At 42.3% G+C, this 22413-nt stretch overlaps 1 protein-coding gene and 1 long non-coding RNA gene across 3 annotated transcripts in view; one reads left to right on the top strand and one right to left on the bottom strand.

Moving 5' to 3' along the window:
• The window catches only part of bcas3 (BCAS3 microtubule associated cell migration factor), a 417558-nt gene extending 412017 nt beyond the window's left edge, over positions 1–5541 (top strand). For both annotated transcript variants that reach the window (XM_080732380.1, XM_080732379.1), the window contains exon 24: positions 3272–5541. In XM_080732380.1, the coding sequence (XP_080588506.1) occupies positions 3272–3420 (149 nt within the window). In that variant the 3' untranslated portion in view covers positions 3421–5541. The remainder of the gene's footprint in view (positions 1–3271) is intronic.
• A 5506-nt stretch (positions 5542–11047) lies between these two features.
• Positions 11048–22183, bottom strand: LOC308290334. Its single transcript, XR_013962282.1, has 3 exons — positions 21576–22183; positions 15228–15353; positions 11048–12503 (listed from the first exon to the last, which is right to left on the bottom strand). It is a non-coding gene; the product is annotated as an uncharacterized lncRNA (long non-coding RNA).
• Positions 22184–22413: the final 230 nt, after the last annotated feature.

Raw genomic sequence — 22413 nt, 5'->3', positions numbered from 1 at the left:
GAGCTTTAGCCCAGGGTGTTCAGCCGCTTCCAGCGTCTACAATAACACCACATGCTGCAGCTCCGGCCTGTCTGAGCTATAGCAGCTAGCTAAAAACCTCTGGCAGGTCCGTTTTAAATTCATGCTACACTAAATTTACTACGAAAATAATTCTTCATCGAACAAACCATCATACATAACAAACCATTTATTATTAGATACTTTTTGATTGTCCAAATAAATATATGATGACGATGATGATGATGAACAACACCGATTTGTGTCCATCCCTGGGTGCCTCTGTACGCCCAAATATGGGCATGTTGGTCGGATCAACCACTAGTATGTCGCATGACTTTTCTTGTTGATGTCTTGATGTCATATATGTCATATATATATATATGTCATATATATTCTACAAATCTGTGTGTGCGTGTGTCTCTCTCAATATAAATTACACAAATCTCTTTGTGTGATGGTCTCTCAGTAAGCACAAATATGGAGTTAGCTGACATAGTACTGATGTCATAGACAGGCCTACAGAACGGGTACTGACACCATAGTATCATAGATAAATGACTGATCAGCCTATCGTCGTTGCCGAATGAAAACCCTGTATGTCCAAAACCATATAATTTAAAAAATGATTTAAACTAGTGAAAACAGCCGATCTACAAGCACACAACGCCTCGCACCGCGCTTGTAGATCTGCTGTTTTCACTACTTTTGTGCAACGGCCTTGTATGATGAAGCAGGGCTTTACTTTGCAAAAGAACGTACAAATTTGAAACTTGGAGATACGAGGTTTCCACCCTACAACAACGATATTATGAGCTAACATTGGGGGAGGGAGGCAAAACATAATCTCAAAGTTTCTATCAGGCTGAGAAAATGACCTAATTACAGGTCCATTAGAAAGCGTGTGCGTCAGTGTACATGCAGAAGTGTTAATGACAGAAGGAGAATTTCTCAATAATAGATTATGGAACTGTGTGAAATAGTAGTGAACCCTGCCCTCACCACCACCCAACCATTTGGATTACTGCAGTGCCAGCTCAACTGTGCCAGAGTTTCGGCCTCCATGTAGTGTAGGGAATTAAAAACTGTGAGGGCTGGGGGTGAGAGGGAGGGATATAACACTTTACGTGTTAGTCTGGATAATGGTTTGGCTGTATTAGGTTGCCTGGACTCATGTCAGAAGCTCCAGTTTTCCCTCTTGGCTACTGTGTCAGGGGGATGCTGGAAGGCACAGATATTAAACACAAATGAAATCCCCTCCAGGCATCAGAGATAAACTGTGATTTGCCAATGACAGTGATTTGCCTATAATGCACTACAGTATAACTAGCCTATAACCTACTGTGATTTGTCTATAACACACTTTTTGCATTTGATTTTTCTGATTATGTAAAAGAGGGCTAACACAGAAAACGCAACATGTACCTCCCTATGTGAAAACAACAAGGAATTGTTTGTGTTTGAGTGTGTGTGTGTGTGTGTGTGTGCGCGTGTGTCTGTCCGTCTGTCTTTCTGCCCGTCTCTCTGTGTGATAGTGCTGGTTTGGTGGAGTAGCAGTGGTTGTGTCCTCTGTGCTATTTTGTGTTGTATTCATGAGCATCTATCACAGCAACACACACATACACAGAACATGAGAAGGGGAATACATGACACATGCTTGGAGATATACCGCTGCGTGAAAGCGAGAGAGCGTGCACACGCGATGTGGAGGATGTCACACATACCTGCGTATTATTGCATTATCACATCACGCCCTATCGGGTTGTCCGTGACATGTCATACTTGGTGCCGGACGTGCTCGCACGGGGCGTTTCCCCCTCTGCAGTGCGCGAAGCGGACGACAGCGGCAGATGAAGCGCAGAGCCCGTGACGGGGTCGTCTCTCTCCGTCTGACGCGCCTCACCGTTCACCACATGCATCACCGTTCTAATACCCCTGCTGCCACCGCAGCACATGCCATTCCCTGCATGTATGGACGGATATGTTTTACAGCATGTAATAATAGTAATGGGTTCCGTATGGAGGGTTCCGCATTAGAGGCTCGTCAGGTCCTCCGCTGAAGGATGCCGTCTTTCTTGGAGGGGCTGTCGAGTGCCGTGGCATGTCTGAGGAACGCTATATGTCAGCCGTAGCCTGTCAGGGGGGCGGGGGGGGGGGATCCGACTGAAGAGGCCACTTGGTTAGACGCACACTCACTCTCTCTCTCTCTCTCTCTCTCTCTCTCTCTCTAACCTCTTTCTCTAGCTCACACACACACACACTTCTCTCTCTGTTTCTCACACACAAACATTTGTACTACTATTTCCTCTTTGCATAACTGTATAGTTCCGGGTTTCCAGAGGTTGGGCTGTTTCCTGTTCCCGTTCAGTTTCCTGTTGCATTGTTTGATTGTCTCTGCAGCAGATTTGAGCCCATAGCAAATACAGTATAACACCTTCATATGTGTTAGTAATACTCAACTAGGGAAAAGTCTCTATCCACCTCTTTCCGCGGGAATTTACTGGAGAATTTTTTCCACCACACTTCCGGTTAACAGCAGACATACAAGCTCACGTCACGTCGCAGATGCAACCGTTGTGAGCTTGTAGATCACACTCGGCTGCGGCGCCGGAAGCTCTGTGCAACTTCTGCGCAATGCACCATGGGATGTTGGAAAGTTGTGGATAGGTATTAGAAATAGCTCTGGTCCAGAGCGTTACCAAGGTCTCTCTAACGCTCGTGCTGGCTCAGATACAGGACCAGGAATTCCACTGCGCTACGAGGGCTCTTCTTCAGTGAAAATAAACAAAACTACTTCCCTATACTCACCTAAACAAAGGCAGTTTTGCGTTATTGAAAGTCTATTATCCGTTGTGGGAGACCTCTCAGCACCTCCCCCACTCTGTAAAATACACTATTTTTGATATGATATCAAATGCATCCACCTCAACCGCCACAGTTGAGTATTGTTATTTCCGGGTTGTGTCTGCAGCAGTCGAGGTGGATGCATTTTATTTCTTGCCAAAAATATTTGCTGCCCATAGCAGTGTCCTTGTATTTTACAGAGTGGGTGGGCCCACTTTTTTTCCCCCACCAGAGCTAAGAAATACTATGCTAGAGTTGTTTCACGCGTGCACACACACTACGTAGCTATGTTAAACGTAGGGTAAATAAGGTGGATTCGTCAACACTTATTGGAATGTCTCTCACAATACAGAACTACATGTTGAATAATGTACATTTTTGTCCCCCCCGTCCGTCTCCCCCTCTCCCTACGTCTGTCTTGTTCCTCCAGAGCTCCAGAGGGAGGGAAGCATCGAGACTCTCAGCAACAGCTCGGGTTCCACCAGTGGCAGCATCCCACGCAACTTTGAGGGCTACCGCTCCCCCCTGCCCACCAACGAGAGCCAGCCTCTCAGCCTGTTCCCCTCTGCCTTCCCCTAGAAGACGACCCCCCCCCCACACACACACACACGGTGTCACAAGGGGGGGGGGGGGAGGGGGGAGTGGGACTGAGTTACTAGGGCCCAAGGTGGAGGGGCCTTAATTATTTCATACTTTAGCTATTGAAAAATAGCAGATATACAGCAGATTTGCTATTTTTTGAAACGTTGAAAATGTGTGCAAACATTTGTAACTCAAATTTTGCTTCTGGGGGATCCCTGGAACTAAATATTTTGAGATGGGGGTCCGTGGCCAAATACATATCATTTTGGGGGTCCTTCACATGAAAATGTTTGACCACCATACTGACATAGAAGGATTTGAAATATTCAAAGAATTGCACAAATGTTCACATTTTTTTCAAAAATAGCAGATCTACAGAGTGCAGCGCGGCACTCGGTGCCGCGCTGTGAACTTGTATATCTACAATATTTCAATAGTTAAAGTACCCAGGGCCCAGAATTTGGTGCGACACCCCTGCACACACAAATACCACACCTCCTCTCTCACCTCCCTTTCCTGACTGCCTGCACCAGGGAAAGGTCTCTAGAGATATTAGAAAGAACATACTAGAGTCGTGTGTGTAGGACATTCATTATGTCTGTGTACTGTTTGTCGTCGTATACCTGAATGATGATGATGATTTAATCCCATCCTCATCCTGGGCATTGAATCTCTCCAGGTGGAACAGTTGGCTTTTTGGCCAAACTGACGGGTTAAAATCCCTGCTACCATGTCAGAGTGTCCTTGAGCAGGGCACTCCAACCCATCGCCTGTTCACACATTTTAAAGTGGTGTGGAGGATGATAGTGAAATGTAAACGTGCGTGAAATGCTGAAGGTGAGTATGCACAGGTCCATTTGGTTCCATTTGTATACTCTCAGAATTATATTTGGAACCCTGAGAGTCCGCGGACCCCACTTTGACAAAACACTGACCTAGTCCTAACCAGACTCTTCCTGACGCCCCGTCATCTCAGCGTGACGTAAACCGTGGCCTGGATCAGTGGCCATGCTGGACCAGCAGCGCTCCCTCGGACGAAGATTCTGAGGTCATCCTCTGGTCACTGTGGATGATGATGTTGGTTGTCTGCTATACCACGTGTGTGTGTGTGTGTGTGTGTGTGTGTGTGTGTGTGTGTGTGTGTGTGTGTGTGTGTGTGTGTGTGTGTGTGTGTGTGTGTGTGTGTGTGTGTGTGTGTGTGTGTGTGTGTGTGTGTGTGTGTGTGTGTGTGTGTGTGTGTGTGCGTGATGCTTGCTTGCAGTGTGCCAGTAACTGTGTATTCCGTTCAGCGATGGGTAGCAGCAGTCGTGTATTTGAAACCATTGTGATGGGATCTAATTGTTGTTGTTTTTTTTTATTGTTTTCTTGGCTCAAACATTCATGCCTTTTGATTTTCCATGTCTTAACTGATAACTGAAGACACACTAATGAAATGTCATTACTAATTGACTATTTGTCCAGGGTCATTTCAGAGTTTTCCAAAGTTAGGCGTGTTCCATTTTGTAGCTTTTTAATTGGTCTGAGTAATAGTTGCTTGTTGGTGGTGTATTACAGCCATTACGCGGCATTGTGTAGATTAACAACTTTTGACCAAAATCGTCTTTCCATCAGTAATTATAAATTCCTCTCTCTCCCTCTCAGTTTATTCCCTTTTGGGATTTTATTAATTTGTCATTCTTGCTTTCTTTGATTATATGAATGCCAGAGTTGAGCTAATCTACTTGCCTGTTTGTCTAATAAACACACTATATTTGTCAGCTTGCTTTTCCAAGCTAAACTTGACCAGACCTGGTGGAAAGTTAAATGCACTATGAACAATAAACAAAAAGAGACACCTTAGATCGCCAAAATAATAATCGAAAAGACAGAAACGGGTTCTAAATATTCTCACACTGACAAAGACTCAGTGTTTATCTAAACTATAATTGTAAAAATATATATATGAATTTTACAATCTCTGGCAGGCAGCCTCTGTATTGATGCATGTGTTGAAATGAGCTAAAAGCCTGTCACTGCTTTGGTCACTGAATGACGGAAGAAAATAATTCTCTCTCTCCTTATTTAGACACATGCTTGTTATTGTTTGTAATATTTGTTTTGTAAAATACTGAGCTGTTCTTATCCTCCACTCAAGCAAGTGTAATAATAAGACTTGAGGAAATAAAATTGCCTATAGTATACCTGTTGTAAGTTCATCTGGATTTCTTTGTAATAGACCGTTTGTCAGCCTTCTGATTGGTCCCTGAGACTCCCTGACTGGCCAACCAGAAAAAAACATTCACTTTTTGCTATCGGGGGTGGAGTTTGTGCAGTGGAGAATATTGAATGTGGCTTTCAACAACTGTCCGCAGTGCGCGACACGGAGATCGGCCGGTACGGTGATAGCGACGGCAAGCGTCAAGCGATCTCGCTCATCATAACGAATAAGCTTCAACAAACTAGTTCACATGTACCTTATCAATGGTCTAAGAGTCACGATTGGGTACATATAATTTAAATGGGCAGAATTACGAAAAGCCAGCCTATTATGTGAGGAGAAACATTCTCTCTGTCCTCTTCCTAGTACCCAAGATGCAATGCGCTTCTCTTTCTATCTCTGATCCAGAGGATTAAACTAATTAAAACATTTATTTTTCGGGGGAAAACTACTGTTTTGCTATGTAATTACTGTACCTTTTTCTTCCCTTTTTATTAATATCACGTAGATGTGTTTTTTGTGGTACTTTATATAGCTGTAATGAGGCTATGAAGGGAAAAAAAATCCCATCCACTACCACTATAAAAGAATCTGCAAAGAGGATTCTGTCCCACTGGGATTAAACAAATTAAAACATATATTTTCGGGTAAATCCCCTGTTTTGCAATGTAACTACTGTACCTTTGTCTTCCCTTTTTATTAATATCACCTAGGTGTTTTTCCTTTGGTACTTTATATAGCTGTAATGAGGCTATGAAGGGAAAAAAAAATCCCATCCACTTCCACTATAAAAACAATCTGCCCAGGGTTAATGTCCCATCATAGTAACAGGGCAGAATGGGGCGGGATTTGCAAAAGGGTTTATTGTCTCCACCAGGCCGAAGGTCGGACATACTGGCATGATACCGACTGTGATATACTGACTTGATCCCTGTCCCCAGACAGGGATCTAGATGCAATCAGCAGGACACTGCAGGGAATTGAACCTCGTCCTAGTAAACCAGGAGTTCCATACCAGTGTCTTTTGCTTTTTTAGTTATTATAGGTTGAAGAAAGCACACACACATTCATACTCAATTACATTGCTACAGTAAAGTCACTTCAGACCATTAACATGAGCTGTCAGTTACATACTATCTAAAATAAACTAATCAACATCACGATCATTTTAGAATCCCTGTGATAGGACTGTGTCAAAGGGATGTCAGGCCCTGGGTGCAACCTCAGGGTTTCAGCGATGCAGGACGTTCACTTCCTGGTTGTAAAGGAGAACCCTTCCAGGACTTGATATGTCAACCTTGAAAAAATAACCTTGGGGTCCAGCCCACTGTGTATTTCTCACTGTGTATTGTTACTATGGATGACTGCGGTATTTACTATGGAACCAGGATCATGAAACCAGGATACTGACCAGGATACTGATCATGATACGCAGACCAGGATACTGACCATGATAGTGACACCAGGATTCTGGCCATGATAGTGACACCGTGATGATGACCATCATAGTGATACCAGGTAAGAATATGGCATGAGACCAGGAACACCCAAGAAGTGAATAGTATAGCCAATATCACAGGGATTCTAAGCATGAGCCATGGTGGAGCAGTGGTAAGATCAATTTCTTGCAAATCAGCTGTTGTGTATTCAAATCTCAGACTTGGCCCCCCATGATTGAGTATGAACCACAGTGGTACAGTGGTAAAATACATGCCTTGCAAAGCAGGGACTGAGTTAAAAACACAGACTTTTTCAGTGAAAAGCACGCTATAGAACAAATTTGTTATGAACCACAGTGGTACAGTTGTAAGATTAGATGCATAGGCCTACCTGGCAAAGCAGAGACTGAGTTCAAAACTCAGACTGACATGTCTCTTGGTTCAAAAGCGTTTGAGTGTTTTGCCAAGTTTATGCCTGGCTTTAAGTTTTCACTGAAAACCGTAGAAGAGCACTGTTAAGAACGAGACTGTAAGCTCATGTGGCTCAAGCAATTAAATCAGGGTTTTGTAAACCGAAGGTTAAAAACACAAAAACATCTCAATAAACAACTAAAGCAATTACAAAATAAAACTTGTGTGATGAATCAAATACTAAAACAGTCAGCAACTGAAGAAATGAAAAAAAGAACTCAACTCAAATAAAAGATGAACTCAAATAAAAGATGAATCAATTGCCTCAATAAAATAGAACAATTGTCTGATCAAACTAATCTTTTGAAACAGTGGGAGAAAGAAAATACTCAGAGGAAAAAGGCTTCAATAAGAATAAATAAAGGAATGTGTATTCCTTAAGCCCCTCCCTCTCCTACCAGGGCGTAGAGCGTGGGGGGAGGTGCACTGCCCCCATGCTCCTCACCTTAATAAGACCAAAAATAAATATGTACCAGAATTAAGATCCAAACCACGACCTTCAGCTTGTGAAGCCTCACCTTTTCACTTGCACCGCCAGGCTTTTCACACTAGTGAGATATTTATGGTCGGTGTGAGAGGTGACGGGTCGTCAATTTAGATCTTTACATTCAAATAATTAGTGGCTTTAAGGTTTTCAACACTCTGACTTGCTGAAATAAGTTTATATCACTGCAGCATATCAAATCAAGGAACAATTATAAGCTGGAACTGCATTCAGTTTTAACTCATTTTAGACTTGAAATGTTTGACTTGAAATTTTAATTAAACCCCTTCCATTTCATGTCTTTATTACAACATGAAATCCTTCACGGACACGGTAATATACTGTATACTATGACCATATGTTGTCAAAAACCATCAATAGTCAAAAACCATGAAAATGTCATCCTATACTGATAATGACAAAAACATGAAAAGATGGGGTTTGATTTGATTTTACATCTTTATTGACAAAAATGCTTAGGAATTAACATAAATAAAAACATGAATAAAAACATAATAAAGCTCAAGAGTGTGTGTGTGTGTGTGTGTGTGTGTGTGTGTGTGTGTGTGTGTGTGTGTGTGTGTGTGTGTGTGTGTGTCTGTGTGTGTGTGTGTGTGTGTGTGTGTGTGTGTGTGTGTGCGTGCGCGTGCGTGTGCGTGTGTGTGGCTACATCGGGGGTACTGAGTCTGACTACACAGTGGAGTGGAGCGATGTGGAGTGAGATTGACCTTGTAATCGTCGAAAGCTATACAATAATATGGCATAAGACATAGGGCTCTATTTTGATTGTCTTAAGTACCAGCTCTCATGGCTTAACGTAAAGGCCTGTCCATACTGTTTCCGACCTTCAAACTTTTCATCAGAGAGTTCCGACTTTCCGGCGTGCTGCTTTCCGAACTCTAATTCGGGTTAATGCTTTTCAGAAAATGCGAGTGATTTTGTAGTGGAACTGGACTTTTCAGACGAATATTTCTGTAGTCAGAGACAGTATGGACAGGCCTTTAAGGCATAAGAGCTGGTACTTAAGACAATCAAAATAGAGCCCTGAATGTACAATACAGAGCTGCCTCTACGCCTGTACTTTACAGACTGACACCAGGACACTGACCAGAACACTGACACCATGTATGATACTGACCAGTATACTGACCACGACACTGACACCATGATACTGACACCATGCATGATACTGACCAGTATACTGACACCAGGATACTGACCAGGACACTGACACCAGTATACTGACACCAGGATACTGACACCAGGATACTGACACCAGGATACTGACACCATGACACTGACACCAGTATACTGACACCAGGATACTGACCAGGGCACTGACACCAGTATACTGACACCAGTATACTGACACCAGGATACTGACACCAGTATACTGGCACCAGGATACTGACACCAGTATACTGACACCAGGATACTGACACCAGTATACTGACACCAGGATACTGACACCAGTATACTGACACCATGACACTGACACCAGGACACTGACCAGTATACTGACACCAGGATACTGACCAGTATACTGACACCAGGATACTGACCAGTATACTGACACCGGGATACTGACCAGTATACAACTGACACCATGATGCTGACACCAGGATACTGACACCAGGATACTGACATCAGTATACTGACATCAGGATACTGACACCAGTATACTGACATCAGTATACTGACATCAGGATACTGACACCAGGATACTGACACCAGGATACTGACACCAGGATACTGTCTGACACCAGGATACTGACCAGTATACTGACACCATGCATGCATGATACTGACCAGGATACTGGCACATACATCACAAATATCTGATCATTTATGGGTTATGCAGTGTAATGTAGTTATCACTATCCGCCCCCCTACTCTGCCTCTCATTTGTGGTTGCATTTGTTCTGAGGGTGGGGAGGGCAGTCAGAGGCAGAGTATATGTGACATCTTATATTGTGTTTTACATTTTATTATTCCTCAGTATAAACCTGTGTAAAGTGTAAATGTTTCAAATGTGTCCATTTGAGAATAAAATCTCATACCACATATTTTATGTATTTTAAAATACAAGATATTTTTTCTGTTGCAGCCAAATGCAAATGACATCTGTGTGTGTGTGTGTGTGTGTGTGTGTGTGTGTGTGTGTGTGTGTGTGTGTGTGTGTGTGTGTGTGTGTGTGTGTGTGTGTGTGTGTGTGTGTGTGTGTGTGTGTGTGTGTGTGTGTGTGTCTCTCTCACAGTGTTCTCTCTCAAACCTCCACCAAGTTGCATACTATCAGTAGTGAGTTACCGTCGGTAATCAGAGCCATATTTTTAGGGCTCGGAAAAGATACTACTCATGTTGCCGTTTTGTTTTCTGTGAGATGCTGGAACCATTCATTGCTCTGGCTGAAGAAGGTACTGAAAAGGGTAGAGAGCGTTACTCTCAGAATTTCAAGCAACACTTTAATTTAAGGCCCTATTTGATAGTCAGCTTTAAAATGTTATGATTTCCCAGTTTCACAGCAATAACAATCACTATGATTGTTCTTGTTGCTAAGTCGCCTAAGACTAAAATATTAATCACTTACTCATGTGATTGAATTTAAACATGATGATACTAAAATAGCAGATTTTATTATTATTATAAAAGGCTCAGAAAACAGTTGAGGTTTTGAACAAGTAAAGTGAAACACCTCTCCTTAAGTTAATTTAACTGAGTTAAATTTACTCTGATGATTCAGATGTACATATCAAAATAAAAATGCCTTTGAAAATACACTGTATGTCACTTTGAACCTATGAGGATACACTTAAAAGCAGGTAATTGAACATAATTAAACTTACAACACACACACACACACACACACACACACACACACACACACACACACACACACACACACACAAACATCTCACTTATTACATGCATATGAATGTTGTTTGCCTGCAGTTAACATCTGATTATTAAACGGCATGAAAATCAATTGAATCCTACATGTATCGTATAGGCTAATAGATCATATTGGAGGGTTTGTCTCCAGTGCCATGCCTTCAAATGCACGACCATGGAACTGACAGCATGTATTGTGTTATAGATGAAGAAAAATAATACGTTGTTGTGTTTTTCCTTAAAGTCCTTTATTGACACATTCTCCTATACAGCTCTTTGTAATACAGTTCATATAGTTCATATAACTATATTCTATAATATACTATCCACAATGATTAACACTTAAAATGAAAAACACACGCACAGGCACACACTCGCTCGCACACACACACACACACACGCACACACGCACACACGCACACGCACACGCACACACACACACACACACACACACACACACACACACACACAAAAACACACACCTCCTTCATGTGTTAATATACAACAGAGCTCACAGCTAGCTAACCTCAACAGAATGATTCCACTCACTCTACAGGGCAATGTGTTCCTTTAGTCATATTTAAACAAAAACATAAAACATAACGGCATGTGAGGGGAAATTAGTTTAAATCAAATCAAGAAAAGGTGTTTTTTTTCTTTAAAAAAAGAACATTTTATCATAATAATAAATAATACTTCATAAAAAACTCAGAAGAGATTTCAATTTCCCCACATCGGATAATGAGCGACCGTTGTGTTGTCTGTCTGTCTCTCTCTCTCTCTCTATCTCTCTCTGTGCCGAACACTTACCTTAGACAGTTGGAACCAGCCATGGCCTGCAGAAAGAAATGAGACATAGACAGACGCAGTGGCAGGCTGCCATGGCTTTCCCCTCTTTGAGGTGTGTGTGCCCGCTGAGGGCCCCCAACCAACCCCCAGCGCCCCTCTGTGTTATCCAGGGGCCTGACCTGCATGCCAGCGTGTCCCATCAGGGGCGTCACAAGGGGTAGGACAGTGGGACTGAGTTACCAGGGCCCAAGGTGGAGGGGCCCTAGTAACTTAAGCTATTGAAAAATAGCAGATATACAAGCTCCGAGTGCCGCGCTGCGAGTTTGTAGATCTGCTATTTTTGAAAAGTCGTGAAAATGTGTGCAAATCTTTGAATATGTATTTTTTAAGCGAACATTTGTAACACAAATCTTGCTTCCGGGGGGGGTCCCTGGAACTAAATATTTTGAGATGGGGGTCCGTGGCCAAATTCATATCATTTTGGGGGTCCTTCACATGAAAATGTTTGAGCACCACTGACATGGAAACATGGGTTTATTGCACACATTTTCAAAAAACTTCAAAAATAGCAGATCTAAGCTCGCAGCGCGGCACTCGGTGCCGCGCTGTGAGCTTGTACATCTGCTATTTTTCAATAGTTAACATTCATGGGGGGCCCGCAGTGAATCCTTGTACCCAGGGCCCAGAATTTGCTGTGACGCCCCTGTGTCCCATGCATGCATGCACGGCCAGAGGGGACAGAGCCAGCAGTCCCTTGTTGTCTCCACTGTCTGTGTCTGATACCATCCATATAGTCTCTGGTCTCTGAACCCTGTGAATGGATAGAACACAGGGATGGAAAGGTAAACCACTTACAGGCAAACAGCTCTGCCTTTTGTTTGATCAAACACATGTCATTCTGAGAACACAGCTCATGCTGAGGTATGTGTCACTCTGGTAGAATTACAACATGATATCTTATATGTAGCCTACACCTGCATTTATGTCTTTTTTTTCTGTCTTTGTAATATGGAGGCGTTTATAATGTTGCTAAATCTTGTTTAATTATATTCTTTTGGCTGTAATCAACCAATGTCCACCTCTGGCATTAATGGAGATTTGTCTCCATTAATTCTTTGACATTCTATTCTGTTTTGACATAATATGATGATGTATGACATTATAGTGTTGCTGCTCCGTCTTCAATTTCATCTTCTGTATTTAGCAGATAGCAGTCAATAGATAAACAATAAATAAATACTAAAAATAGATGAATTCTTCATTCTTAATTGTCTATAAATCAAAACATTGCAGAAGCGTTGGTTCTAATTTCTTGATAGAAAAAATACAAAAGAGAAAAAAAAAGATTGCCTATAGAAAAGTTCAAATTTGATCTTTCGGTTTGAATTGAGTCAAACATTATTTCCTAATGATTGTTTTTTAACTATTTTAGAATTTAGAAATTATTAAAACAAGTATGAGCTATGTAGGCCTACAAAAAACGCTCCCGGACCGAAGTGGACTATACCTAATTATGAATAAAATAACACACGTCAACAAGGCCTACTTAAAACTATAATTAGCCTACATTTATAAAGCACCGTTTATCCACCTCAAAATAAAACCAATTTCCCCTGATTAAGTTTACATTCTTTATAAACAAAGTTATATCTCCCTCTCCCGTATGAGAACATATGTCAGAATAGAATGAGTGTATGGACACAAATATAATCCTGTTATCAACAAATAAGATTATTCTTATGTGTGCCCTTATTTGTTAAATGCAATGACAGCGTCATGTGAGAGCTGACAATTTAACACGCAGAAGTGCTTTTTTTCTCCCTCATTGAATTAAAGTAGCGAAATAAAAGCATTTCCTCCGGACTTCAGGTAATTTCACATGGCATCCTGTAGGCTATATAATGTGATTCTATGTTCCCCGTCGCATGAGATGCAAATTGAATTTGGAGACGCTGTCAACAGGTTTAGGCAAGTTAGACCTGTAAAATAAACAATATGTTGGCCGCTATAAATGTGTTGCTCTTATCGCAAAACCAAGTGTGTCCAAGCTACATGCAATAATCTGGTCTCTCACAATAACCGTGTTTAAAAGACACTTAAATAGGCCGAATCAAAGACACAGGAAAATGTTTTGCCGTTTAAAACGTTGGTTTTGAGCATCTCGACAGGTCTGGGAGGAATACAATCTCCACTCATTAGGCTATTTTATATTTTCAGGAGACGATTACACAAATCGTCCATGCATGCAGACAAAACATCCACAGCTAAAAAAAACGATCGAAATAAAGTATCATACTTGGCTATATTTACAGCCTATTTGACCCTTTAATAAAATGAATTTATAAAACAAGATCATAAAAAATATATAGGCTAATAGGCTATGACCTTGCTCGTCAAGTGGCCCACTTGAAGTGGGGGGAAAAAAGTACGCTCGCTTATGAAAGTAAAACAAAACAGAATGATCTACACCTTATTCGTTAGGAAACGTTTAGATTAGACGTGCAACACAACGTTTTCATGCTAAATATTAAACCTAATGATGATTTATCCATTCATGTCTTCTAAATGCTAGATTTATGTGCAGTTAAGAGAGCTTGCTTGAAGGGGGCAAATAAAGAATCACCCATTAAGCTGTGGCGTTTGAAGGCATTTGATGCCGTGATCTATTAAATTCAGTAGCCTACTCACCAACCAACCGGCAATCAAACTATAGCCCACCCATTTACTAATAATCTATCAGTTTATATTAAAAAATGATTTTACCTGAATGTAGCCTATAGGTTATAGGCTACGATTCTTTTAATCTGTTTGGTTAAATTATAACCATCCTTTTTTTTTTACGACAGATAGATAATATATCTCTAAGCATGTTTGTGTGCTTTCCAATTCTGTTTCAGGACATCTGAAATGCCACGACAATGATGTGCACATTTTGGTATCATCTGGGATCTACCGAAAACAGTGGTGGAAAAAGTAGCCTACTCAAATGTTGTAATTAAGTAAAATATCAATCAATGTAGACATATCGTTACAAGTGAAAGTACAGAATTCAAAATGTAGTTGAAGTAGCCTGCAAAAGTATTATTGGTATCAAACTAAGTAGTCTACCAAAAGTAAAAGTAGCCTACGGAGTGTCTCATTTCAAGTTTAGTGATGCATTGTGAGCTTGTAGATCGGCTATTTTCAAATGGCCGAAATATATATATATATATATATATATATATATATATATATATATATATATATATATAGGGCTGAAATGCATGTTTTGTAATAATATTCCAATTGTATAAATAACTAGTTTTCAAATAAATAATAAAAGTATTGGAAACTAAAAATACTCAAGTAAAGTACAACGAAATATAGGCCTACAGTACTTGAGTAAACGTACTTAGTTACTTTATACACCACTGCAGAAAAATAGGCAAGGCGCAACATTCCTGGCCAGGACGCACGCCTGCAGCGCAGCGCACTGTCGCCATGAGTTAACAGCAGCCTGCGGCGGCGGGGACCAAGCAGCCACCACTGAACCCACCTGTAGCTCCGTGGAGGCGGCCACACTGATCAAAGGCTCAGGGCAGGAGGACAGCTCTGTCGCCGGCCAGCGAGCAGCAGGAATGTCACCGTGTCGCATGGCTCTCTACACACCTCCACACTGGCGCTGCCAAAAGAGTCAGAGTGGGGGGGGTAGACGTTTAACTCGTTGGTTCTCAAAGTGGGGTCCGGGGACCCCCAGGGGTCCTTGAGGGAGTTCCAGGGGGTCCCCAGCTAAATGATATTTAGGAACAAAATGGACCCTCTTATGTAACTGTACATTTGTACAGTCTCAGAGTTAAATTAATGCCGATTTTACTATAGAAATTTGTGTCTGAGATGTAATTCATGTAATGTGTAGGCCTAATTCATTAAATGGTGGTCCGCGCCTAATGCATCTCAAACTGGTGCGGTCCTTGACATTAAAATGTTTGGGAATCACTGCTAGAGCCGTAAAATCTTCTCTTATGGGGGAATGTCTTTTCAATTGGGTCCACGCGCAAATACATGTATAGGCTGTCAATTTGGGGGTCCTTGACATGAAAAGGTTTGAGAAGCCATGGTTTAACTAACTCAGGCCTATCTCATGACGTCGTTGGAGCCAGGGTTTTGGACAGTAAAGATAACATGCATCAGTAGGCCTATTATAGAATATTTAATGCATGCTCATTGCTCACTGAAGGGTTAGGAGAATGTTTTTAAACACCGCATGATACATATGCAATTTTTGCTCTTGTCTTATATGAGTTCACTCACCCGCCACCGTCCGCCGTAATAAAACCCTGCTATTACTTATGTATGGCCAGAGAATGGTAGACTGCCACTTTATCACTCGGAGAGAGAACGGTGAGTGAGACAGGCTTGTACAACCATTCCCCAGGGTCATTCTAGCGCCCCCACCTGTTAACCTCCCCTACCTGCCGGCTCCTGCCAGCGACTCACACCTAGGCTACACCTGTAGCCTCCTCGGCACACCATTCATACTTCATCGATGTGGGCTTGACGTAGCTCGGCTAAATAAATTAGGCGCAAGCCTGTATAAGATACAACTATAACTGGTTCTCAAAAATGTGAAGGTCTCCTCTTAACTTTGACATTGTACCATAACCAAATAGAACCAAATGAACCAGGTTCCATATGTACACTGTCAAAGTTACAGACTTGTAAGGGTCAATTTAGACCCCCATAAAGGAGCCACTTACTTGTGCATTGTGAACCATGCACGAAGAATTCAGTCTTGTAGTCTATAAGACTTATTCGTGCATGCTCACAATGCTTAGATCTGCCATTTTCAGTGCGCAAATACACAAACCCAAACTATAGGCTACTGCTATTGATTGATTGAATACTATATAGGAAACGTAGGCTATACACAGTAGAGTTCACAGTACATGGTCTACTAATAGGATTTGAAAGTACAATGTCTTGTTTTCATTTTGTACTCAATTCATAAAAAAAGGAAAATAAAAAAGCAGAAGAAACTCTTATGGTGCATTCATACTGGATAGTTTCAAACCAACAGGTGATTCATATTAATCATAGGCTAATCAATATGCGTGTCTACGGGTCAGAAGGATAATTGGATAAACTATAAATGTCAAGCTGTTTTAATGCCCAGCATGTTTGTCCCAAGTGGTGAAAGATCGTCATTCTAAATGATTGACACCAATGGTACTTCAAAGTGACAATCCTGACTATTCCATTTAAACACACGTTATGCGTCAATATACAGCCTAGCCTACTGGTAATTTGTTTATTTATTCTCCATGCTCTCTTTCCCTGTTCCAACTCTGCAATAATTCCACACGCTCTTTTGCATCACGCACAAAACTAATAATAATTATAATCCCGCCCAATCTTTTGCATAATTCACAAAACTAATAATATATAATCCCACTAACTCTTTTGCACAGCATGTGACAACATGGCTGATATTTCTAAAAGGTCACACAAGCAAATATTTTGCACAATGAATCACGGAATTATAGGCTATAATTCCTCATCACACATGTGCATGCGCCTGCACGCGTGCGTGTGTGTGTGTGTGTGTGTGTGTGTGTGTGTGTGTGTGTGTGTGTGTGTGTGTGTGTGTGTGTGTGTGTGCGTGTGCGTGTGCGTGTGCGTGTGGTCTGAGGGAGGGCTAGCCCCTATGTGAGAAGAACTGTTATTTCTCGTCGATCAGCCGGGGTTCGGCCCAGTGGAGTGGACAGCTCGGCGGCCGCCCCGCTGACTCGGGTCAATGAGACAAACACGAACCCGAAAGACGAGCAAATGATGCCAAGTTCACAGAGCAGAGGCGAGAGAGGAGAGAGAGGGCACCACCATGCAGGAACAGGGGGGTTAAACCCCCAAACCCCCCTCCCCGGCTTTAATGAGACGGGAAGAAACGGGGAGAGAAACGTAAACAGCCAGGTCCGTGTGGCACGCGCGTGCGTGGGCGCGCGCGCGTGTGTATGTTGTGTGTGAGGGAGAGAGAGAGAGAGACAGAGGGTGAGAGAGAGAGAGAGAGAGAAGAGGAGAGGGACAAGGGGAGGAAAAGCGAGAATGAAAGAGCGAAGGGGAGGAGGAGAGGTGGTGGTGGTGGTGGTTCGGGGGCCGCTGGTAGCCGGAGGAGGAGGAGGAGGAGGAGGAGGCGGCGCTGGGTGTACATGTGACAAGGGGAAATATGAGGGACTCTGACAGGTCTTAAACGGTCTGGCGCCAAGGCCTCCGTCTACCCGCTATATTTAGCTGGAGAGATGATGCAGGGAGATGGGAAGAGACGATGAAGAGATGAAAGGGAGGAGAGTAACAATGTCTGAGCGGCGAAAAGAAGAACAATAATACTCGATTATAGACAAATAAGCCCCGCGCGGTCCCGTTATGTTGTGCAATTAGGCGATTCTTTGTGCCGTATCGCTATCACAGGTCACCGAGATGATCCTTGGCGCCGCAGTATTAGAATTTATTTAGCGTCTTTTCACCCAACTCTTTGCAATTGAACAGATTCTATTGAGCGGACGGCACAAGGGCACCGGGGTTTAATGAACTTGTCTCCGGAGCCGCGGATGAGATGAGGTGCCCTTTTGAGCCCGTTCACAGCCTCAACTTTATACGCCTTAAAAACGACGTGAGTCACGTGGCCTTTGAGGGAGGTCGCACAGAACCATATTTGTGGCATAAAAATCATATTGCTATAGGCCTAAATGTTAATGTTTCTGCACAATGTCTATATGTCTCAATATAGTGCTGAACCAAATGAGTTATTCTGTCTTTAAAGCGATAGTTCTCCCAAAAAAATAACCTTTTTTTCTCTCCCCATGGATTGAAGACTTGAATTCATGGATATTGTTTAGTTTGTGTCGCATTCCTAAGCCAATAATTTGTTGACCAGCAGTGGTTCCTTATGGAGACACAAAGGGCCTGCTTTATTCCCTATGGAGACACAAAAGAGTCTCCTCAAATTATTGGTTGAATGCGACAAGAACAAAAAAATATATACATCCATGAATTCAATTCTCCATGGGGTGAGTAATTGGGGAAAAAAGTCATTTTGGGGTGAACTATCCCTTTAATGCTTTTTTTCTTTTGTTTTAATGGTGCGTTAATGGCCCCCGTGTTATAGGATCGTGTTTGGATGTGTAACGTCGAGGAGACAGAACAAATAAATGGTGACTAATTATAAAAGTGTTGTTGATATAATTAGCCCGTTGAGTTTATACACGGGGAAACTAAAGGCCCGTTAGCTGCCTAGTCTCCATGTGTTGCTAATCTTTTTCTACTCAGAACGTTTCAGTTCCAACTAGAGGCAGACGCTAAGGCCCGAATAACCCGTGGTGGAAAGTAACTAAGTACATTTACTTAAGTACAATTTTGAGGTATCTAGACTATAGGCCTAATACTTTACTTGAGTTTCCACTTTCACTTCTACTCCACCACTACAGCTCGGATCTAAATATTCCACTTTTACTCCACTATATTTATCTGAAACTTTAGCAATAGTTACTTTGTAGATTTAGATTATTATTTGGCCTACATATAGCCACTTCAACCATAGCCTATAGGCCTATACTGTCTATTTGAAAATATAGCCGATATAGCTCACAATGCGCGATGGAGGCATTGTGAGCTTGTAGATCTGCTATTTTTCAAAAGATATGTATACATTTTATACAATTGGAAAGTTGCGAAATGTGCATAGGCCTATAGGCCCACTTTCTACTTTTGTTACTTTATTTTGTACACCAATACTTCTGTACTTTTACTCAAGTCCAATTTTGGATTTCGGACTTTTACTTAAAGTAAAGTATTTCTAGGCCTATATTGCAGCATTGATACTTTTACTCAAGTAAAACATGTGAGTACTTTTTCCACCACTGTGAATAAAGTGCTCATGAGGTCCCCTCCACTCAGCAGCGGCCCTCGCTCCATCTCATGTCATTCCATAAATCTAAGGTGTAGCCTTTGAAATTAAATTAACTGTCTGGTCAAATACGTATGGGGACGTTTGCAAATATTGAGCCACGGCACAACTCACAAATCACTGTTAATAATAAACTAAACAAAAATGCATTTCTTGAGAGGTGATCATTCTAAATCTAATACAGCCTGTTAGTAGCCTATATGCGTGTTTTGTCCATTGTGACAATGTTTATATTATTGTAATGTATTTAGTTTTCAATGATGATAACAACATAGAAATGAGTCCAAACACTTTCTCATGCATGGGGGCATACACTGCATGTACAATGACCCGCGGCTATTTGTCATTTGTGCAAATGCAGGTATGTAGCCTTCATTGTGTCAAATCAATGAAATCTACAGGGCCAACACCACCGCGAGCTAATCTGTGCTTTATTCACAATGCAATGAAAACATGGACTTGTTTGGCTTCATAAATACCAACTTGAATTTGTGCTTTCTTATGGCCAGCTCCTTTTTTTCCTTCCTTTTTTTCTTTTTCTTTTTTTTACACAGTACAGTTCACCTTAGCCAAAGCCACTAATTCTAATATAAGCAACAAGTGTTAGTTGTAGACAAGCATGGACATTTCTATATATATATATATATATATATATATATATATATATACACACACACACACACACACACACACACACACACACACACACACACACACACACACACACACACACAACGCACACAATGCTAACGTTTTTCCCCCTCCCATTGTATTTATTTATTTATCTTTTAATATGTTTTGTTATTGCTAAATGCTAGCCTGCTTGAGGACAGTCCCCACCATGTCCAATTAATTTAATTGAGAGCGTGATTTTAATAAGGACGTTTGAATGCATGACACCTGTGGCTTTGAGTGTGTTGTATAGAGAGGCTTATACAGGGAGGGTCGCACGGGGCCAGAAGGGTTAATAGGAAATGAGCGCCTTGTCTCTGACAACAAGTCTCATTCGGAAGGATTATCAGTTTTTGTTTCAGTTTTATGTCGAAGTGACGATGTTCTGTATCAAGACCCGGTGGAAGTGGTGGGAGGGGAGTGGAGGAGAGGGGGGGTCCTCCAGACCCAGAGTCTGTCCGTTCTGATAAAGCTCCGGGAGAAAAGCTGCTGTTTATCCAAAACTCAACATTTGACACAAAGTAATAATCGTGGGGGCTTTTCTTGTTGCCTAAAACTCGGGCGTAAGCCGCGGCTTTGGCTCGGAACGGCGGAGAGATGGCGACGGGGATTGCGAATAAGGCGGCCACCAAAGAGACTTTAGGGTAAATATGAAGTGACAAGAGACTGCTCTTATTGTGGTGCGTCAGCCGACTGGCGCCAAGCGGCTCTTTAACAAACTGAGTCCAAGTTAATCAAGGGCCCCGTGCATGCAGCAGCAGAATGGATTTTCTTAAAGGAAAAGGAGAAAAAGAGATCGAGTCGCCACCAGGGTCACGCGTGAAGGTATGAAGTGTTTCACATGTAGCTCCACACGGTTTGACAAACACCACCACCAGGGCTGTGAGGAGGAGGAGGGCGACACCACGGTGTAACGACTGTGTAATACATCACCCCGTCGGTCAGTTTGAAGTGAAAATACAAGATTAAAAAGTAAGAACTGGCGATCTATTTTGGGGTGGTCGTGCATGGGGGATTGTTGGGCAGCATTTTAACGTAACATGATAAAATATGCGAATATAGGCAGGCTATTAATACACCAGACAACAATAATTTTAAATGTAATTTTACGCTGCCTCGATAATTGACCAGATATCACTGCAGGCTTGAAAGGAGAATAATGTAGTTTGAGTGTCACAATATGACAGAGCTGCGTGTTCTTCTTTAACGCCCACCAAAAACAGCCCCAGACTACAAGGAAGTGTTTGCATCGAAGTAGGCTAGAAGCACACTCACCACTTTCGCTCTGCAGCGATTCATTCATGTGTGTTTTCTTTTCCTCTTGCCTCGATCGCAGCAGCAGCAGCGGCGGCAGCAGCACACATGCACACACAGCATCTGGGTTCGCGTGTTTCTTATGGCCCGGGGGGCTGGAGCCCGTTTAAAGTGGCAATGTCCGGTTTATTAGCTGCTGCCCTCCCCGTCAAGTCGTTCACGAGACAGCAGCAGCGAGTCAAAGAAAACGACTGATAAATCGCTCGAGCCCTGGAGGGATATGGTTTAATTCTCACGAAACACAGAGACAACAACATGGTCTGGTATGCTATCGCGTAAATCCGGTCCGTGCGTGCGTGATACACTGATACTGCTCGCCCGGGGGGGGCAAAAAGAGCGATAACAAAATAATTACGCGTCTTTTTACGCATAGGGCTTTTAAAAAGCATGAAACGCCGGGAGAGATGACACTAAATCAAATCTCCCCAAAATGACCACCACAACGAGACCTAAATGACTGCTATGAGTTGCACTATATCGTCATAAAAGTAAAACAGCACCGATATTATTGTCAATAACTGCGGCGATTCCACGGCGCGGTGATCAATTCAGACATTGGAGCGGTGGACAGGTTCGTTTCTCCGGAGGTTCCATCGAATGAGCACCTCATCGACATTATAAAACGCAAGCCGATGGAGGTGATATCTCCACCGGCCAAGAATTGAGGGCTGACCCGGTGTTTGGCTTGGAGATGGGGGTGGGATTTCCCGATCTTTCCTGTCATTGGTTAATATTTTATTCTGTTGACATGTTTTCTTACTGCTAATGCCTCCGACACCTTCTTGTCCACCCCCTCTCC

The sequence above is a fragment of the Nannobrachium achirus genome (genome assembly GCF_963921795.1).
Source record: "Nannobrachium achirus genome assembly, chromosome: 8".
NCBI lineage: Eukaryota > Metazoa > Chordata > Actinopteri > Myctophiformes > Myctophidae > Nannobrachium > Nannobrachium achirus.
This window is presented reverse-complemented; position numbering and strand designations above follow the sequence as displayed.